Below are 20,699 nucleotides of genomic sequence, written 5' to 3'. Positions count from 1 at the left end.
CGTTTCTTTAATCAACCCCAAAATCACTTTCAAGAAGTAAAGGACTAAGTTTGAGTCGCCATTTTACTATTAGTTTGAAAGACTAGCAAACAGATTTTATCACCATAAGTAATATTTGAAAACTCTTAAGAAAGAACATTTTAGGAAAAGTGGAAAAGTGTGTGTGTTTTGTTATATAAACAGATGATTTAGAACTACATATATGTACATATCAACACTCATGAAGATGTGCATATCACATAGCTTAACTCCCACAAATATGTCTATATGGCTTAGACAGATTGGATGCTAATTGATTTTCCCTGCTCAGTTTTCATAGCTATAACGTTAAAACATCACCTAACAAGAAACTCACCACAAAGATGTTTATCATTTTATTGTTTTCATAGAGTTGCTTAGAATATGGAAGAGATCATAACATTAACACACTTGGAGAACAGCACAACTGTTTATAAATATAAATGGTGCTCACCTATGAAATAAATAAATAATGGTATTTTTAGTCATCACTTTACCAAAGATTTTGCTGTCTTCCTCCTACACTGAAAACTCTCTGGAGAATATTTTATTTATCTGCTTCTTTTAAATAGACAGTTCCAATTTCCCTCTGAGTAAAGAACAGAAGGGCAAAGAAATACCTGCTAACGAGCCTTAATAACCGTACAGAAGAGGGAAGTTTACTACCAGTTTGATTTCAGGCCTGAGGACAAATTTTACATGATGACTGGCTTTTAAAAGTTATACAGTTGATTGATGATCTTTCATTTCTTTCTGGTACGTTTCTATTTAGATTTCAAATATGTGGAACTGAAACTTTACTTTCCTAGGATGATAAAGAAGTACAGGAACTGAGCATGTCCACTTGTAAAGAATGCTGCCTTTCTTCCTCCTATCTATAATTACAGTGTCTTTTGTGCTTAATTCAACCACGTAAGACACCATTATTGGGTGGTACTCATAATAAGAAAGTAGTTTGTAATGTAGGAGCAGAATAGATCAACCTCATGCTGTATTTGAAATACTTTGCTTAGAAGACAAACTTTGATAGAATAAGCCTATAAATTGTTTGGAATCATCACATGAACTTAATAAATGAAATTATCCTCAAATTTAGCCCATTAAAATGTTGGCAAGGGGGGCCAGAGCAATGACTCAGCTGTTAAAGAGTACTGGCTGCTGTTTCAGAGGACCTGTGTCATATGACAACTAACCACCATCCTTAACTACAGTTCCAGGGAATCCAATGCCCTCTTCTGGCTTCCACGGGCATTGCCCAACACGGGTGCACTTACATACATGCAGGCAAAACACTCATACATAAAATAGAAATAAATTAAATTTAAAATGTTAGTAAGCTCTTAGTAGACCTTTAAATATCTATTTGTTCTAGTAATTTGCAGAAATGATTTTCCCTATGTGTAAAGTAGCACTGAGTAACAGAACACATAGATGTGAGATTTTTCATTTCTTGAACAGTATAGATTAGAACTCTCTTTGAAAATCATTATCCTTGGGAGGGGTCTGGAGAGATGGTTCAGCAGTTAAGACCACTGACTGCTCTTGCAGAGGAACTGGGTCTGATTCCCAGCATCCACATGGCGGCTAACAGCCATCCATCCATAACTCAGTTCCGGGGTATCTGATGCCCTCTTCTGACCTCCACAGGCATTGTACGACATGGGTGTACTTAACACATATGCAGGCAATACACTCAATACACATAAAATAATGATAATAAGTAAAAAAATAAAATAAAAATAAAAATTTAAAAATTAATATTCTTGTGAGACTGAAATTCCTTTAGTAAGTATGGACTTACAGGTAGCTATCAGCTTTTTTAAGACAGCTAGGGTAGGATTCAAAGGTCACCTGAGGAGAACGCAAATTTTCTGGGTTCAGAGAATCCTAGTGTTAACAGCATCACACCATCACACCGTCATGTCTGCTGAGGCCATGTCTGAGGACTGTGTTTTATAAATGATTGAAAGAATGTGAAGAAAGATGAGAAGGAAGGAAAGGTTGGGGAGAAAAGGGAAGGAAAATGGACTTCAAATGAGGTTCTGCCCTGGACAACTTTAATGCATTACTATTCATTCTAAAGCAGTTTACTTTCAGCTTTAGAACTAGTGATTTTGACATAGAGATGTACTCCATTGCAAATCAATAGAGATTTTGGCCAGTGTAGACTAACACTATAATATATTGAATGAATAGATGTTAAAACTACGTGTGAAGCTCTTGGGAGGATACTGTGTGTCCCCCTGAAGATGTGTGTGGCTTCTCCATTGCAGGTGGACCCAAATAGCATCGCTACCAAGGACGGCCGAATTCGAGAGGGGGATCGCATTTTGCAAGTACGTGCTGTGATTTTTCCTTAACTTTCCTGCAGGCTCTCTAAGTTTTCACCTTAATTCTTACAAATGTTAGGAAAAAACAAAGGAGGGGAGGGGTGTCTTCACTCTTAGATATTACTAGGTATAAAACAAAAAGCCATCATTTAACACATTCTCAAAGTAAAGGTGGTGCCGTTTCTTAAGCGTTTTAGCGAACAATAGTGACAGACGAGCCCTCAAATGAGGTCACAGGACAATGAGGTCACCATTGGCTCCAGTACATTATTTGCTCTGCTTAATTTCAAGCCCATTTTCTCATCTTGTGTTAACAACTACCACGGGTGTGAAGGTTATGTGCGATTATATATGTGGCTTTTCCAGAATAAATTACTTGAACACAGATCCAAGTGTTCCCTTACTATATGGAAGCCTAGAGGTCTGAAAACGTTTTAACTGGTGACTAAGGAGTTGGGTGCCGAGGCCATGTGGAGGGACTGCGATTTCTTCTCCATACAGAAACATGAAAACATAAAGACCAATTACATTTCAGCGTAATGAGAGAGATGAGATGGGGAGCAGATCTTAGAGAGGTGTGGAGGCTGGAAGGGGCCTTCCAAGCCCCGATGAGGAGCCAGAGGCTCTGCTCTAACCAGCTTCAACCCACACCATCCCCCGAGTCCTCCTGGTAAAGAGCGCCAGAAAGAATCCGTACAGAGTCCCCAGCTCATGTCCAAACCAACCCCACATAAAGGGAGGTCACTTCTCCACTGGGTTTATTGTTAGTCAGGGCTATGAAGCAGAGAAGGAAGAGGCTGGTTTAGGAAGTTGAGGGAGTACAAACCTAAAACACTCTCACAACGGCTAGATGTAGTAGCACATCCAGATATATACACACACACACACACACACACACACACACACACACACACACACACACACACCCGCTGCAGCCGCCCAGCTATGTATGGACACCCTAGCACCCTGGGCATGGTTCTTTCAACTCTACCCTTTATCAGAACACTGGTCTTCAAACTTGAACAAGATGCATCCTAAGATTTAGGGGGTCCTGTCTTATCTAACTCTGAAGACAGTACACTACACAAATGATCACACTGCATGCAGCATGGCAGTGGGGAGAGTTGCCCAAGTATGGTGCTCAGGACCTTCCAGCCCCCAGGGTGGCCCTCGCTCACTCCCACCGCACCCCCAGCCCCTTCTCTCTGGCCTAATACCACAGAACTTTTCTATCAAAGACTTTCCTAGGTTAGTGATTTTTTTAGGGTCCAAGTAGTTTCCAGAAAACCTGAAGAATACATAGCTCAGTAGGCCCTGTAGTTAAATAGAATTGTGTCTTCTGTTGGACATATCAGGGGAGAAAACATCTAATCCAGACACAGCCCTGCTCACAGCCACATCTCCAGCATCTTCACACATACATGTGAACAAGTCAGTGAATGAAACAGGTATTCCGGACACCTGAATAAAATCTGCAGAAAAGCTTTGCCAGCATAACCTGTGTTAGAAGTTAATGCTTCATCCAGATAGTGAAAGGTTCAAAATGTTATATGTATCAAATTGAAAAGAAACGTTAACTGTGTCATCATCACTTTGCTAATATCTCCAAGTAAATATATTAAAATAACGTGACCTTTTCACTCTTGGGTCATTTATGCCTGCCAGTCACTATGCAGTTATATATGGTACTGCTCAAGGTCTGAAAGATGAGAGTTTTGTACCCTTTCAGGAATGGTTTGGCTACATTTTTCGATGTATTGAATCTACTGTCATGTTACTTACTGTTGACTCTTCCCTCTCACCAGCCCCTCTCCAAACTAACATCTCCTGTCACGCCACCACCTGGCTCCCTTCCTAATTTCTAGTTAACCACTATCCCACAGGCAAACACAGTTAATAAAATTACATCTTTTAGTTCTGTGACTAGCTGGATAGAAATGAGGAGCAAGTTTTTCTATACATGACACCATGTATTTCGAAGCTTCTAAATTCTCAGCTATACTGTATGTAGATTTTTTTAAAGTAATACTTACAGAATAATAAAGTGTTCCTTAATGGAGTTGGTTCATTGAAGATACAATGGCAGCATTGATAAAGTGCTGTTTTCTGCCAGATTGCTTTATAGTCTGTGAAAACACTGCAAACTTAATGAATAAATACATGTCACATTAAAAAGCCTAGATTTCAATTCTGTCTACACACATAGGAAACAAAGTGTCTTAAAGGTGTCAAGTGAAATTATATTAAATAAAACTGTGAAAAATTTGTACCCACAGACAAATAGCTCCCATCTGGCTGGTGAGGAGATTATGGGATACCCTGTAATGAACAATTAATGACTCCTTTCCCAGAGAGAGGGCAGTGAGAAAAACAGGATTTACTTCTTATCGGTGATGTCTCCTGGCTGGCTTTTATTTAAATGAACCCCTCTAGAGCAACTCTGATTTTAAATTTCTTTTTATGGTGACCTCAGTAGTGTGTGTTTGTGGCCATGCTCTCACTATGGAGCTAAAACGTTCTTTATATAGCACACCACAAACTTGTCAGGTGACTTCCCCATAACACACATCCCGCATGCACAGGTGAAGGGCATCTGCTAGAATCCTACAGAAGGGAAAGCACAAGCCAAATCCTCCAGAACATTCCTGCTCATGTTTCCTCTGCAAACGCTTAATGGTTCTGTCTCCTCTGCCAGTGCCAAGAACTAAGATCCAATTTGTCCTCAGAAATTAATCTAAAAAAGTGACAGGGCTGAAGAAGACATTTTTGAGCCAGATAGCAAGGGTTAAATGCCACCAAATAACTAGCTTCCCAAAGGAGTAAAAGTCATATATATACCCATTGTCTCCTTGGAGTGGTAATCCGAGAGGACTTCCTGTCAGCAGCCTCAGCCCATGCTGGGCAAAAAGCAAGCCATGTTCCTCAGGACTGTCCCGAGAGAGCGCTGCCAGAAAGCATAGCGGACTGTCAGCCTTTGAACCGACTTCCCCTCTCTGAGTTTCTTGTGTTTGTGTCTCTCCTTTGGGAGTCAGCAGGAAGGCAGTTTTCCCCAGCGTCTGTTCTACCCACATCTGTATCCATAGACTCCAGCCTCTTTTTCTCTCTGCACGTAAAAGATAAGCACATGAAAGAAATCACCTTCTTTTGCCCAACCTTCTTAGTTGTCTTAAGAATTTTCATGGTAATTGGATGCCAAGATTTCAGTTGTTCATTTGCCTTAGGAAGTCTAAATATGGGCACATTTAAGCAAAATATTATGTTATACCATCTATAGGCTTTCTCTGCCTTTTTTCTGTCTCTCCCTTCCCCTCCCCTGCTCTCCCCTCCCCTCTCCTCTCCTCTCCTTGATATTGAACCTAAGATGATATCTTTGACTCATTTCTCTCATCCAACACAAAGAAAATACCCACTTAAAAACTAATATTTACATACGATTATTCCAGACATCCAAATCTGCTGTTGACAAATATTTCCCTCATTTAGGACAAAACCTGTGTTTCTCCTTTCTTGTGGTTCTCATCCCCTCTTTCTTAAACCAGGAGTCTTTTGGGAAGTTTCGGGGGCAGGACTAGTTATCTGTCTGCTCCCTGGTGTTCTCCAGGCAGAGCCGGTTGCTTTCCCACAAGCAGTCCTGTAACCACAAGCTATTATTTTCAGGAACAAGGGCACCTGAAGGTTGAAAGCTCTATCTGATTCCATTCCTCCAATCTTTCATCCTCTGAGAGGCATCTTTGCCGAGTACATACATGGCAGCATCTCTTGTCTGGTCTGAGTACCACACTAAAATCCCGAGCACACTGGAGTTTCCAACCATCTCGCTAACATGGCCCTTATTTTGAAAAAGAAAACAATAAATTGCATTTTAATGGCAAATTTCTATGGTGTCTTCATTTCCTCCCATGAGTGATCCTGAATGGGAAGTGTTTCTGCAGCAAATGGTCTGGATTGACTGCAGACTGAAATGCTGATCACTCTGAGTTTAGCAAGAGAAGAATGGGTGCTCATGCAGGGGAATGCAAAGCAAGCTGCAGTGTTTCCTGGTGCCTCTAACAGTTAAAAAAATAGGAGCTAAATATCTTCCCAAAGAGAATCATGCCTACCACCGTGTGTTTTATTATTATTTGTAAATTTCATTCTATTTTTTTTAATTACTTATTTAATAGCCATATAATTAGAAGAAGCATTTCATGACAACAGCATTGACATATTCAATAACAATTTCCAGAGCTAAGATGCATCTGTTTCAAGATTGTCTGTAAATTTTTGGGTTTACAGTTGAATTAATACAGTTATAAAATATTGTGCTCAGTATAAACCCTATAAGACATAAAATTAAGTGCGGTTTTAAGAGGTTTTAACCTTTACAAATGATCTCCATTTCATTATTAAAATACACAGTTTCATACAGAAAAATTCATTTTTAATGCAATTGACACTAAGATGTTTGCACATGCATTTCTAATCTCTATATATCTGATTATTACTAGTCAAAGTCAGTCTGTTTTCTTTTTTAAAAAAATATTTATTTTGCCACACATGGTGGTGCATGCCTGTAGTCCCAGCACTTGGGAGGCAGAGGCTGGCGGATCTCTGTGAGTTCAAGGCCAGCCTGGTCTACATAGTGAGTTCCAGGACAGCTGAGGCTACAGGGAGACGTTGCTTCAAAAAGACAAAAAAAAAAAAAATTATTTTTATTTAATGTGTATGAGTGTTTTGTTTGAATGTAGGTAGGTGCACCCGTGTCATGTAATGCCTGCAGAGGACGGAAGAGCACAACAGATCCCCTGGAACTGGAGTTACAGACAGTTGTTAGCCACCATGTGGGTGTTGGGAATTGAACCTAGGTCCTCTCTGCAAGAGCAGTCAGTGCTCTTAACCACTGAATCATCTCTCCAGCCCTGATATTTTCTTTATTTAACAGGAAAAAGTGTTGTCTTTACTGAGGATTACAAACCTAAATGATGATGGGGCTGGCAAAATGCATCTTTACTGAGGAAAAATCAGTCCTGGGATCAACATATGCCCATGTGACCTTCTCAGTCCACATGAGCATCCACAACATCTCCTTCTCCACATTCTTCCCTACTCTGGAATTCTGGCTTCTATTGCCTAGTTGGACACATTTTTTGGTTTCTGAGAACTGGGAGAGGAAGGAACACACATGGAACTTATGAACACCAAGTTTCTTATTGAGAGACAAGTGAGAAATGAAGGTGGTATTTGTTTTGATCAAAGTAAGAGACACCTGTGGGTTGTGTGATTTTTTTTTCACTCCCACTGGTTATGATCTGCTTTTCAAAATATATATACTAAGAGCCTAGGAATAAGAATTATTTGCTGTTATTCAAAGTGGGGTTCTTGGGCTTGTTTTCTGATAATCATGTCTGGCCTCGTGGATCAGCATCAGCGAGAATACCAGAGACTCATGAAAAAAAAAAACAAAAAACCCAAATTACAAGCAGTAAATTATTTGGGGGAAAATGCTTAGCACAGTCACATTTTCCATCCATTTAACTTACCCACGTATTAACACTCATTTAGGCAGAATTTTTCTGTGTTTGAACATTCAGAGAGAGAATATGCTAATTAAAAAATAAATACATTTGAACATGAAGAAGTAGTGTAAGAAAGCTTATGTACACCATCTTCAGACCTCAGCAAAGGTCTGCATGCTGCTGTGGGACCCGAAGGTTCCTGAAGGTTGCTTTCTTTCCCTCATTTTGTAAAGCCAATTTTACTCTATGCTACTCTTTAAATTTTCTAAGTATTGGATGAGTTTTGTTGAGTGAGGAAGTGGATAAACTTTAGGAGCTGGGTGCTGGTGCATCCTGCTGAAGAGCGGCTCGGGTAGATTAGCCGCACTAGCCTAGATCTGGAGTGTTTGGGCAACTGAGTCAGACCCACAGGGGATATGAGGTGATTCACTGAGCCTGGTCAGCAGCGGGCTGGGAGCTGCTGCTCCCTAATTGGCTGGGGAGCCGCAGGATGACGGATTTCAGACGTGGTGCCGCCGGCCCTTCCCCAGCACTATTATCTCAGAGTGACACTTCCATTACTCTGAGCGGAGAAAGATGAACGTCACCTGTCAGAGGCTGGTTAATTGTGTTGCTAGATGTATGTTGCCAGGGCGCAGGTTGGACATTTATGAACATAACTGCTTCCTGTGATGCCCGCCATCCTTCAGGGATCGATATGGTCTTACAGGACGCGCGTAATTGAGTGAAGGCGCTTTCCACGGAGGGTGAAGATGAGCCTATTGTGGGAGCTTCATCGTCCATACATTCGCCAGAAATGAGCTGGTGTTTGCCATTTATTGTGTGCAGCACTGTGGAAATAGAAACTAATGTGCACTTGCATTTGTTCTCTAGATAAATGGGGAAGATGTCCAAAACCGGGAAGAAGCGGTAGCTCTGCTGTCTAGCGAGGAGTGGAAGAGAATCGTGCTGCTGGTCGCCAGGCCGGAGATTCAGGTCCGAGCAAAGCTGGAGACCGGACTTTGCGCTCACCTAGTTCATGAGTGAATGTGCATGCGTCCCTGCTCGGCTCCATCAACTCTGTCGATGTCTTTTTACAGACAAAATAGGGACACAAAATGCAGCACAGACTCATACTGACTACCTAACCTTGCACAAAAGCATTTGTTAAAGCGTCCCTCACACTCCCTCCCAAGGCCGCAAAGAATCCAATTTTATGGAAAAAATGTAAAGGACACAAAATTGAATCATTTTTCTCCCCTCCCCACTTGGTAGTTATTTCAACGAAACAACAAATGAAAAGCAACTGACTTCACATGATTTTAAATTCTGTGGGGATCCTTGCTTTAGGCTTCCATCTAAAAACATGTGAGTGGCATATTAAGGCATCCTGAACGATTCTCTAATGAGAAAAATATAAGCATAAGTGACTATCACCTTAAATCCTTAGATTAAGTTTATTAAATGAACTATCTATGCTGAGGTTCAGTGCAGGACATGAGTTCTTTTCTACGTTTTATGTGACAAAAACATTTATCTGGCCCTGCAAAAATCTGATGATTCAAAAGAAGTTTTTTTAGACCACAGGTCAGAGGAAGATTTCATAAAATGAAAGGAAAGGTAATGGTGACTGGAAACTACAGCAGGTGTCTCCTTCCACATCTTCTCCTGTCCTACCACAAGGCAGGAAGGGCCCTGTCCGCTGTAGTCACCTGTCAGTTCTTTGAGTGAAGATGGTTATGTCACCATTTGTCTCCTAGGTTATTGATCTGATATTTTTCAGACTCAGTAACTGCAAACTCTATAAATTACACTAAGTGTATTTCAGTGTCAGGCTGAGCCCTGACTTGAATATGGTGGTTATAAAAGACCACCATTTCCGCATATATTTCCTTTATGCCCTTGACCATTCTAAATGGGTCTCTTAAAGTCTGCCATAGCCTAGAGCAGAGTAAAGCCACACACCTGAGTCCTCAGAGTGGGGAAACTAGCCCACACAGCAGGCTGGACTGCCTTGCAGAAGGAGACTTTTAAATACATATGAAATTGTACCAATTACCTGGAAATTTCTTAAGTCAATTGTCTGGCCAATCCCATTTCCCTTAAAAAAGAACAGAATAAAGAGGCTAAGCATGTGTCAATGGAGTTCACGATAAGTTGAAATGAACTGAGTAGCCATCCTGATGTAGGAAGATTTGCTATAAGATAGTTTCCTGCCCCTTCCACGTAGCACCAGAGAAACTCATTTAGAACTGACTTCCATAGCTGTCATGATGGGTGGTAGAAAGAATGGAAATTAAAGGCATAAGACTAGATCCTGTTACTATTTGTTACACATGCCTGGCAGGACAAGCTTGCTGTCCTGAGCGTTCTCCTGAAAGAGTCAACGTTGGAGGGTGACTCATCAAATCAGACTCTACTATTGATAGCAGACAGTCTCTAATGCCATAGGACACCATACCACCTGCCAAAATCAAAATTTGCATTTGACCCCTGATCCTAAAAAAAAAAAGCTCCATGCCCCTGGAAGGAACACAATTGCCTTGAAATTGGATTTCCAAAGAAATCAGCAAAGAAAATACATTTTAGCAGCATACTTTAACAATGCGATTTAAACAGTACATACTACAATTAGAAAACCAGATTATCTGTTTCTATCAGATTCGGCGTCTGTCATTGCGTGGTGTACATGTTTGCTTTGTACAAGGAGATTGTGGAAGCTTTTTGTGTGCTTTTTCTAATGGGTTTTAAAAATGTTTCAAATACTTTCTGGATTCTTGGAAATAATCTATGTACTTGCTGGGGGCAGTATTGTGCATCTGTGCAATATTTTTAAATAACCCATTTCCTTCATTCCCTGTCACCTTTCTCTCATTTCCTGCCCATTTTCTTCCTCCGACCATTAAAGATATTGTTTTTCTGTCCTAGTTCCCCCAGGAGATGGGGGCAGAGAGGGCTGTCAGAGGCACTTGGGGCCACTACTTTTGAGACATCTACTTTGCTTCCTTCTCTGCAATAGCACGTGTGACCTACTTAACGCAGACACAATGTCCTGCACTGTACAGATGACCCTTCTGGTCCTGCAGCTCAGCTCAAGGAGCAGATGTCTCTATGACGCTCTAGATTCAGGTTGCTGTTAAGGAAACAAGCCCAATTGTCCCTATCAGCCTGGTTGCAGTTCTTTTAACCCAGGACTGTGGGAGAAAATGAATATGACAGCTGTGGGTTATGCAGTATGCTTTTCATACCTTTTGAAAGAAAGTAATGCTCTATGCTGTGAGATTTACTCAGTTGTAGAGGAAATCCATAGCTCTGTCAAGAAAGGAGGATAAAAGACCTAAGAATTCTTTTTTTTTAAATCACCTTTTCTTCTAAGAGGTGAGCTATAGGCAGCTAGCATTCTGAGGAGAATCACTATGATAAAAGGCACCACCATTTACGTTTAGCTCGTTTTAGCCTGGGTCCTCACTAGCATAATAAGACGCACTAATGCATTCTTTTGCAGCTGGATGAGGGCTGGCTGGAAGATGAAAGGAACGAATTCTTAGAGGAGTTAAACTTGGAGATGCTGGAAGAACCGCGTCAAGAAGCTGCACAGCACTCAGCCAAGGAGGTGGAGCAGGTAAGGCCAGAAATTGAGCTGCGTCCTTGGAAGTGGTACTAGTTCTTTCTTTAACAGAGAAGAGAACACGATGGAAGTGTTTGATCACACCTCTCTGTCACTGTAATCTTTTTGAGCAGGTGATCGTTTCCAACAAAGCAGAGGGAACACGTGGTTTTCCATTGCCAGGTTGGTGGCTGTTGTTAAAATAATACAACAGCATTAAAATGTTGGCCCAGCTGGTGCTTCAGCCTAATTCTCAGAAGCTTAGTAGTGAAAGTGTGTGCTGCCTATGGTTATGGTGGCTGGAGAAAACTGTTAGTCATAAGATAACTTCAGAACCAGAAATTCGAACTTTGAAATGCGAACACTTCTATTTAACTATTTAAGCTGTCACTACAAGATGACAACACACTATAAAGGTTTGTGCACTTGATGGGTTAATTACACCTGTGTACTCTTGAACAATCACAGAGCTGACTTTTGCCTGTCACTGACACAGTGTGCAGCATGCCCCATGGCATAATTTGAGATCACTGACATCATTTTAAGGTCACATATTCGTTCAACCAAAAATAAGAAAACTGGGCTTCTAAGAAGCTCAAAGTACCGTACTTGATGCCAAGAATATATGCAAAATGAGCAGAGTTCCTGACCTTAATTAATTCATAACTAGTGAGCAGTCACACCGTGGCTATGGTCTGAGTCCTAAGAACCTTTTCATTTTTGTTATTTTTCACACCACATAAAAACAAGATTATGTGACCTAGATTTTTATGTCTAACTCACGTCATTCATCTGCTTGATATAATTTTAACACTTCCCTGTCAGTGTACTGATTGTTTAATTATCATCATATTCTCAGCACTAATTTTTAACACATCCTAACAGATCGTATTTTAAATACTGACAGATTTATCCACATGAAGCATAAACATTCTATCACCTCACCAAGCTGCATAATGAAATATATTTACATGCTAACATCTCAAACAGAAGTTACTAAGCAAACTCTTAGACTGCAAACTCCATTGTCCACACTGCTGGGTGCTATGTGCTGTATTGACTGTGACTCTCAGAACAGAAGCAGCCGTTGAAAAGATTGCTCTGCTATACAAGCAGGACTGTAATGTGTGTGTATGACTTCAACACTTGCCACAAATAAAGAGGTTTGTTGGTGGCAGCTGCTGGTTACAAGCAAGAAAGTCCTTGCTCGGGGCTTCTCTCTTAGGTACAAAATGTGACCTGATGTAGAATTGACAGGAAGATGCTGGACTAGAGAAGGAAGGAAGAAATCCTGTCTAGGTAAAGTGATACAGTGTCAAGTGCTGCCTACTCATCAGACATAACACAAATGTGAGGGCTCATGAGGTAACACTAGATGTCCCCGAGGTTGGATTCTCACTGTATGAAAATTGTTCTTCACCGTGAGTCTGAAAAATGATGAGACGTACAGAAAGAAACCTTACAACATCTTTTGCCCTTATAGACAATAATGCCACATTAGAAGTGTTCTGATAGAAACACTGCCTGTCACTATCAAAATCCCATAAGGAAAAATAAATGCTGGAGAAGCGGTTCATTAAAGCCAGGAACTCTGAGTTTCAGAATGGAAACTTCGTTTTCACAGTCTCTCAAAGACCAGCAACAAATGAATGGAAATTCGATTTTAAAACTTTAGTAGGTATCTGTGCACTCACTTTATGCAAACGTCAACCGTCAACCGCGGCTGCTGTTAAAACATTGTGCATCATTTCTCAGAAAAGTACTAACCTTTCTGCTACTCTCTTTGAGTCCTTCCAAGGTCTGAGAAAGTTTCCTCGTTGGAAGCATTACATATAAACTCAGATGCCCGGTGTCACTAGACCATTGAGGGTGTATTGACACCGGCACAACACACAGCCCTTATAACCATGTCAGACGGAACTGTGGCAGGTCTTCCCTTGGTAGTTACTTAGAATTTATTATCAGTAAGACATTTAAAATCAATCAGTGTGTTTTTAACAAATGAAGAAAAGCATTGTAGGGAAAACTCAAGAACCCTAGAATTAAATGATAGAAGGCTGTATTCTCTTTAAAATTTGTGTCACATTACATTTGGGGAACAACGTAGCAGTTATCTAGAGAGAGCTTTCAGAGTTATTTTAGGATACTTTTATTACCCTTTCCATCTTTACTTAGCACAGACTTAATTATATTTAATTATGTAGTTAAACTTGCTAGAGTAAAGAGATATCTATTAGTGAATGCATTTGGATGTTAGGCAAATAGAATACAGACTCTGCAGTGTAGAGCAATGTCTGATGTGTGGTAAGAGGAAAAAGCAATTTTACCATATTTTTCTCATTGGCCAGTGTTGAACTGCCCTCAATGAGACAAAAATTACCAGGGAAATTATGTGTACTTATAAACACATGTATGTACTATATGTGTGCATATATGTCAAGAAGTGTTTCTTTTATATTACGTGCATGTCTGTCAATCAGTATTGTTCAAATTTTCATGGGAATTTCCACTGGCCATTCAACATGGCATCGGGTATTGGAAAAACAAAAAACTGTATTGTATGGTCAAACAAGGAAGCCAGGAGCTGAAGGAGGGCTCACCTCGGCCTCTGTCGGGGGTTGGTAGTGGGGATTTCTAGGAAGAGTGGGAGAAGTCGGGCTTGTCTCCTGATAGCTCACACAATTCGTTCTAGACAGATATTCTTTGTACTGGGCATTGTGAACTTAGACACCATTGCCCAGACAACTTGGCTCCATTTGTTCATGTCCATTCTTCAAAAGCTGGTTCCAAACCACAATAGTCATTAACGAAAGATCTTAGTTCTTTTCCAGGAAGACAACTTAAGAATTTTGTTGTTAAGGAATTACATCCAGATGTGTCCAGGCCAGAGGTGATTTCATCCTTTGTCTTTACTCACTTCTCCATCTTGAGAGAGTTGGGTGACAACTGTTGTGGTTACTTCCCACTGAATTAAGATTGGTGAAGGGTCTTGGGTTGAAGACTGAGACCTGTGGGGAGGGAAAGAACAATAAATAGAAGGTCACCATTATGTCTAAGCAGTCCAAACAGATTAAGAAGACAGATGCTCACTCCATCATAAACTGCAGGCTGGAGCATAGAAAGAACCTAGCCCAGCAGGACACAGACCAAGACAGCTGAACTCAGAAGGGAGACCAACCCCAGTCAAGCAGTAGGGTCCCTGACGGTGGCTGTAAAATCCTTATGGCTCTTGTTGAGCTATGTTGACATGGGTGTGAAAACTTCCTTTCCCTACATCTACAGAAGAGGCTTTCTGAGAGGCCAGTACAAAGTCTAGTGCAGCTACCCACGGACACCCAGGTGGGATGCTTCCTCATGGCCCTGTGGGCCTTTTCATTTGGGGATTTTACACCAATTTCTTACTGGAGCCTCTTTTTGCCACTTGCCGGGCTCTTCAGTCAGTGAGTGTTAAGACATGGGTGTACAAGAGGGATCTTCTTTGTTGTTGTTTTTTCCTGAGAAACGACTTAGACCAGTTAATCATGTATAATAACGTTTAGAGTGATGGATCGCTTTCAGTTTTTATAACCATGTAATATTTTGACAGTGTTCCTTAGTTGGGTTTTATTTTCCCTGTGGTGGTATGAGAAGTACAGAAGTGTGAATGCACATGTTTCTCGTAGCTTTACTGGCAGGTAATCAAGAATAAACTGGTTATCAAGAACCATATGGGCAAGGGAAAATTTTTAAAGACAAAAATGGAGGTGAATTACTTTGGGTATTCTGAACAGTAATCCTCGCCATAGACTAAAACAAGGATAGCATCAGCCTGAGGTTGGACAGAGTGCTTGGAAAATGTCTGTTTTGTTATTTAAGGAATTTATGTCCAGGTGTGTCCAGTTGTTAACCAATTTCACTTGCAAAAGACTAAACCTCATCTTTGAAGTAAAGAACTGGGTAGAGGTCCCAAAATCATTTTATGGGACTCAAGTCCTCTTGCTTTTGAAAGGCATGATTTGGGGTGTGCTGACGTTACATGTCCAGGAACACAGCATCTGCCTCAAGAACTGCCTGAACTGGGTGTAGAGCTTTGCTTCCAGCCCTGCCACTCATAACCTAAGTTCTTCAGGGATTAAGCTTCCATGTCTTCAGATAGAAAGAAGGTCTGGAGCTCCAGCACATAAGGATAACCTGGCCCTATAACTGTATGACATTGTACACACTATCAGCATATTGTTCTCAATAAAGTTTTCTTTGAATTTAAGGAAAGTTAAGATGCAGCAATAGTTAAATCCTCCTGGCTTCTAAGCTCTAGGGCCTCAATATTTCTGGAGCCCATCTAAGCTATTCAGTCTCACTTACTCTTCTGGTATTTTCACTTGAGAAATTCATAATCACATCATGTCAACACCTGTTTCCCAAACAAGAGCCTAAAGGTAAAGCTCCTTCCTTTACACCTATCTTGTTTCATTTATACCCAGTGAATGTTATGGCTATGTTGAAAGACGTTTCGTTTCCTCTATCTCATGGCATAAAAGCTTGCCATGAGCTAATTGTCTTTATTTCTGAACTTGTTATGCGCACTAAAACTAGAGCAGCTTCCAGGCACTGGACTTTTGCCAAGAAGCAATGTTTTTCCAGAAAGTTTTCAACACCAATGTTTCTCAAAATCATTTCTTGTGTTCTCTTAACTTTATTTTCTCAGCCAAAAAGGCAGGAAGAAGAAGAAGGTGCCACGGACACTGCAACATCCTCCTCCAACAACCACGAGAAGGACAGCGGGGTGGGGCGAACAGACGAAAGCCTGAGAAACGAGGAGAGCTCTGAGCTGGAGAACGCAGCGGAGGACCCGCACAGCACATCTCTGCAGAGCAAGAGACGGCTGGGGCCGAGCGGAGACCCCGTCAGGAGCAGCGAGCTGCAAGGCCCCGACAGTGTGTCCGGTGAGTGTGTGGACTCGGACTGTGCTGGCCACCACGCCCAGGACTGTGGGCGATTCCAGCAGCTTCTGGAGCTCAAATGCAAGATCGGAAGCCATGGGCAGTATGGCGTGTATTACTCAAGCAGCACGATCGAATGCCGTCGAGGGGAGCAGGCGGGAGTGGAACATGAGCTGCAGCTGCTCAATGAGGAGCTGAGAAACATTGAGCTCGAGTGCCAGAGTATCATGCAGGCTCACAGGCTCCAGAAAGCGACAGACCAGTACGGAGATATCTGGGCGCTGCAGGATGGGGGACTCCGAAATTACAGCACCAGCCTAGACAGGCGGAGGGGGAAACTGGATGACATCATGGAACACCCAGAGAGGTCTGACAAGGACAGCTCCAGTGCGTACAACACAGCCGAAAGCTGCCGAAGCACCCCCCTCACCCTGGACCGGTCTCCTGACAGCTCCCTCCCGAGGATGATCAGCCTCACCAACAAGAAGAACTTGCAGAGCACCAGTACAGAGCGTGCGTCCCCTTCCGGCCAGCACAGCAAGGAGCCCACATCCACCAAAGTCAAAACCGCAGAAGCCTGCAGCATGGAGAGTCAGGAGAAGGTTCTAGAAAGCAGCCAGCTCCCAGACCACGAGGTGGCCGAGCACATCCCTTACCTGTCACCCTACCACAGCTCCTCCTATAGGCACGCGGACATCCCAGCCCACGCCCGCCACTATCAGAGCTACATGCAGTTAATTCAGCAGAAGTCTGCGGTGGAGTACGCCCAGAGCCAGCTCAGCTTGGTGAGCATGTGCAAGGACCCCCTGAGGGGATCCGAGCCCAAGATGGAGTGGAAGGTCAAAGTCAGGAGCGACGGGACGCGGTACATCACCAAGAGGCCAGTGCGAGACCGCATTCTGAAGGAACGTGCCTTAAAGATCAAGGAGGAGCGGAGCGGCATGACCACGGACGACGACACCATGAGCGAGATGAAGATGGGGCGCTACTGGAGCAAGGAGGAGAGGAAGCAGCACCTGGTCCGCGCCAAAGAGCAGCGCCGGCGCCGCGAGTTCATGATGCGCAGCCGGCTCGAGTGCCTCAAGGAGAGCCCGCAGAGCGGCGGCGAGGGCAAGAAGGAGCTCAGCATCCTGGAACTCAGCCACAAAAAGATGATGAAAAAGAGGAACAAGAAAATTTTGGATAACTGGATGACAATCCAAGAACTGATGACCCACGGGGCCAAATCTCCTGATGGCACGCGCGTTCACAATGCCTTTCTGTCAGTGACCACCGTATGACCAGATGAACGCACAGCTGACTTTAACAAGATGCTACCAGTGTCGGTAGAGTACGATTGCCTCGTTCAATGTGGCGTTTTTATATATATTTTGTGACTTTATAGTTTAAAAGTTTTGTAAGCAAAAAAATACCTGGTACTTTTTCATTTGCTTTTCATACGCTGGTACCTTCTTTTGGCTAAGATCTTTCCTTAACTTGTGATATATTCATAGCCCTCATTTATAGAAAAGGAAAGAAAAGGAAAGAAAAAAACGAACAAAAATACGGAGCTAATTAATTTCCTACTTTAATGTATCTATTGTAAGTTGAAAATCTGGATTTATTTCTCTAGTTTGCTTATTTTCTACTTTAATAATAACTCAATGCCAAAACATTTCTATGCTTAACTCTCCGGCATAATGTATACTAACTCAAAACTTCTAAAAAAAAAACACCTGCCACATCTTGTCTTATACATGAACCAACACCCCCTTTTAACATCCTCGTGTACATTTAACACATAAATGGCCGTTGTCTTTGTCTCGGTGGAGTGTGGCTGGACAATCTTCCTGTGATGTGTAGTCACATTGGTTGTGTAGCTAGGTGATTGTGTTAATTTGTGACAATGCAAAGAAATAAATTATTAATTATCCTTCAGAAAAGTTATCAAGGATGGTTATTTTCATTGTCCACTGTGGTTAACAAATTAGTTATATGCCTACTATTTAAGAAACTCCTAATTGTGATCTAATCTGTGCACATTTTCTACCACCCGTTTTCTAATAAAGTTGTCTTGAAATGCTACCTGTTGATCATTGTGTCACATTTTCCTACCAGGATCAAATCAGAAAGGTGTGTAGTATATCAAAGATGCTAAATAATTAGCATTTAGTTTGCATTAGTTCATCTTCCTCTTGCTTTTCACATAAGGTAAAGCCAAGAACTATGTAAGGAAGAAGAGAGCTCAGTAAAGCACCTCCTATGATGTCTGATGACACCATCCACTTCATTCAGTCAGCCAAGAAGCCCCATGGCCTGGGTGGCTTAAACAACAGGAACATGCCTCTCACAGCTCTGGAGACTGTCAGATTACCCAGTTTCAGTAACATACAATCTAGTCTGTAACACAGCATGTTCATTTAAATGGTCATTTACAAATAAATTTTGGGGAAACATTTTTGTAGTAATTTTCAACCTGTTCCATTAAATGCCTTATGTATTGTCATTCAAAAGTAGATTGTTAACTGGCTAGGTACTTTTTTTAAACTTTATTTTATTTTGAGAATTTCATACAGGAGTATTGTATTTGCATTGTGTCTGTATCGCCCAGGCCCCCTCCAACCCCTTCATGTCATCCCCCCACTTCCTGTGCTCTTCTTGTCCTCTTCTTTGATTATTATTGCTGCATGTACATATATATTTATAAACATATATGATGCACTGGGTCCATTTATTGCCAGTCTGTGCCTGTGTTTAGGCTGCTTCTTGGGATTAGATAACCTCTTACAGAGCTAGTCCTTAATCCTCCCTCGGCACCCACTGACTGCATTGAGGTCTTCATCTTGAGGTGGGACCCTGTAAAATTTCCCCCACCCACCTTGCCATGTCAACTGCTTTCGTCATGCTGCAGATCTTGTTAGACTATCATACTATGGAGATTCCATGAGTGTGGCTTCCCCATCATGTCTTGAATGCATTAACTAGCAACAGGTGCCTTGTCCCTCTGGCTCTTACTTTTCATCATTTAAACATTTAACATCATGTGCCAATCACAATGCCTACAGAATACAAGGTAATGTTAACTATCCATGAAAATTTTCATTTAATCCAAGTTGTTGGACACAATGGGGACACAGCATCTAAATACATCCGTCCAAAGCTAGTTTCCTATATAAAAACCTACAGGGACTCCCTGTCAGCTCTTGGATTGGTCTCAGGCCTCGGCACCATGTTCAAGGTCTCCATAACGTGCCCTCCTTGTCTGTCGCTCGTCCTCTTCACATCTTCTCTGGGTTATTCCTGCCCCTTAGCAGCCTGCACATTCTCACTGATGTTTGTACGTCACTGATGTTTGTACGCATTGCTTCCCTGAGATTTCTGTAACAGATCGTATGCCTTCTTGGAGTGCAATAACACTCCGATATTTTTGGAGACTGTTTGGAGGCCATCATATTGTCTTTACTCTTTAGTTATACATACTGTTCTACTTTGGAAACGTCATTCATCGTTAAATCACACATAGAGAGCGTATTGCCTCTCTGCATAGACTTTTCATTCATGAAGGGATACTCCTGAATCTTCATCTTTGTAACTCTCTGCTTAAATTCCATTTGAATACTCTTTAACCTACATTATTTTTAATTATTTATCCCTTTTCCTTTGTTTTAGTTTCACCTGTTACTGTGATAAAGCACTCTGACCAAAACAAAATTAGGGAAGAGAATTTTTATTTCATCCTCACTGAGGGGAGTCAGGCAGGATCTCAAGCAGGACTCTGAGGGCAGGAACTGAAGCAGAGACTATGAAGGAGCACCACTTACCGGCTGTTTGGATACCTCTTTTATACAGTCCAGGGCCACCTGGCTCACTCTCTGACTAGCTTGTTCAGCTTAGATAACTTCCTTTTACAGCCCAGGGCCACCTTCCCAGGGAACAGTACTACCCACATTAGACTTGGCCCTCGTACATCAATTATTAATCAACACAATCCCTCAGAGACACCCACAAACCAACCTGATGATGACAGTTACTCAACTAAGACTCCTTTTGCAGGTGATTCTCAGCTGTGTCAAGTTGGCAGTTGATGCTAAATAGGACACCCTGCATAGTGGTCATTTGGTTCCCTTCTTCTTCTACTTCTTCCGTATTTTTATCTTTGTAAAGGGCTATAAAATACAGGGAAATATGCTGATTTTATTTACATGTAATGAAAAGTTGGACTCAAATTTTATAATAGTGACAACAATACAAACTAAGACAGCTATACATTTCCTTGCTTCTTAAATTTAGCCATCATTAATACAATGACTAAAACCACTCCATGTACACCTGAAGGACTCACTGTATTTTGTTTGTTTTGTTTTGGTGCTGG

General features: G+C 41.7%; 1 protein-coding gene across 1 annotated transcript in view; it reads left to right on the top strand.

Moving 5' to 3' along the window:
* The window catches only part of LOC103736016 (PDZ domain-containing RING finger protein 4), a 150,631-nt gene extending 132,241 nt beyond the window's left edge, over positions 1-18,390 (top strand). Inside the window, exons 5-8 of the mRNA XM_008835441.2 lie at positions 2,292-2,354; positions 8,717-8,818; positions 11,328-11,444; positions 16,114-18,390. Of these exons, the coding sequence (XP_008833663.1) occupies positions 2,292-2,354; positions 8,717-8,818; positions 11,328-11,444; positions 16,114-17,628 (1,797 nt within the window). The 3' untranslated portion in view covers positions 17,629-18,390. The remainder of the gene's footprint in view (positions 1-2,291; positions 2,355-8,716; positions 8,819-11,327; positions 11,445-16,113) is intronic.
* Positions 18,391-20,699: the final 2,309 nt, after the last annotated feature.

This window comes from Nannospalax galili, unplaced genomic scaffold (assembly GCF_000622305.1).
Source record: "Nannospalax galili isolate Female #2095 unplaced genomic scaffold, S.galili_v1.0 scaffold357, whole genome shotgun sequence".
NCBI classification, from domain to species: Eukaryota; Metazoa; Chordata; class Mammalia; order Rodentia; family Spalacidae; genus Nannospalax; species Nannospalax galili.
This window is presented reverse-complemented; position numbering and strand designations above follow the sequence as displayed.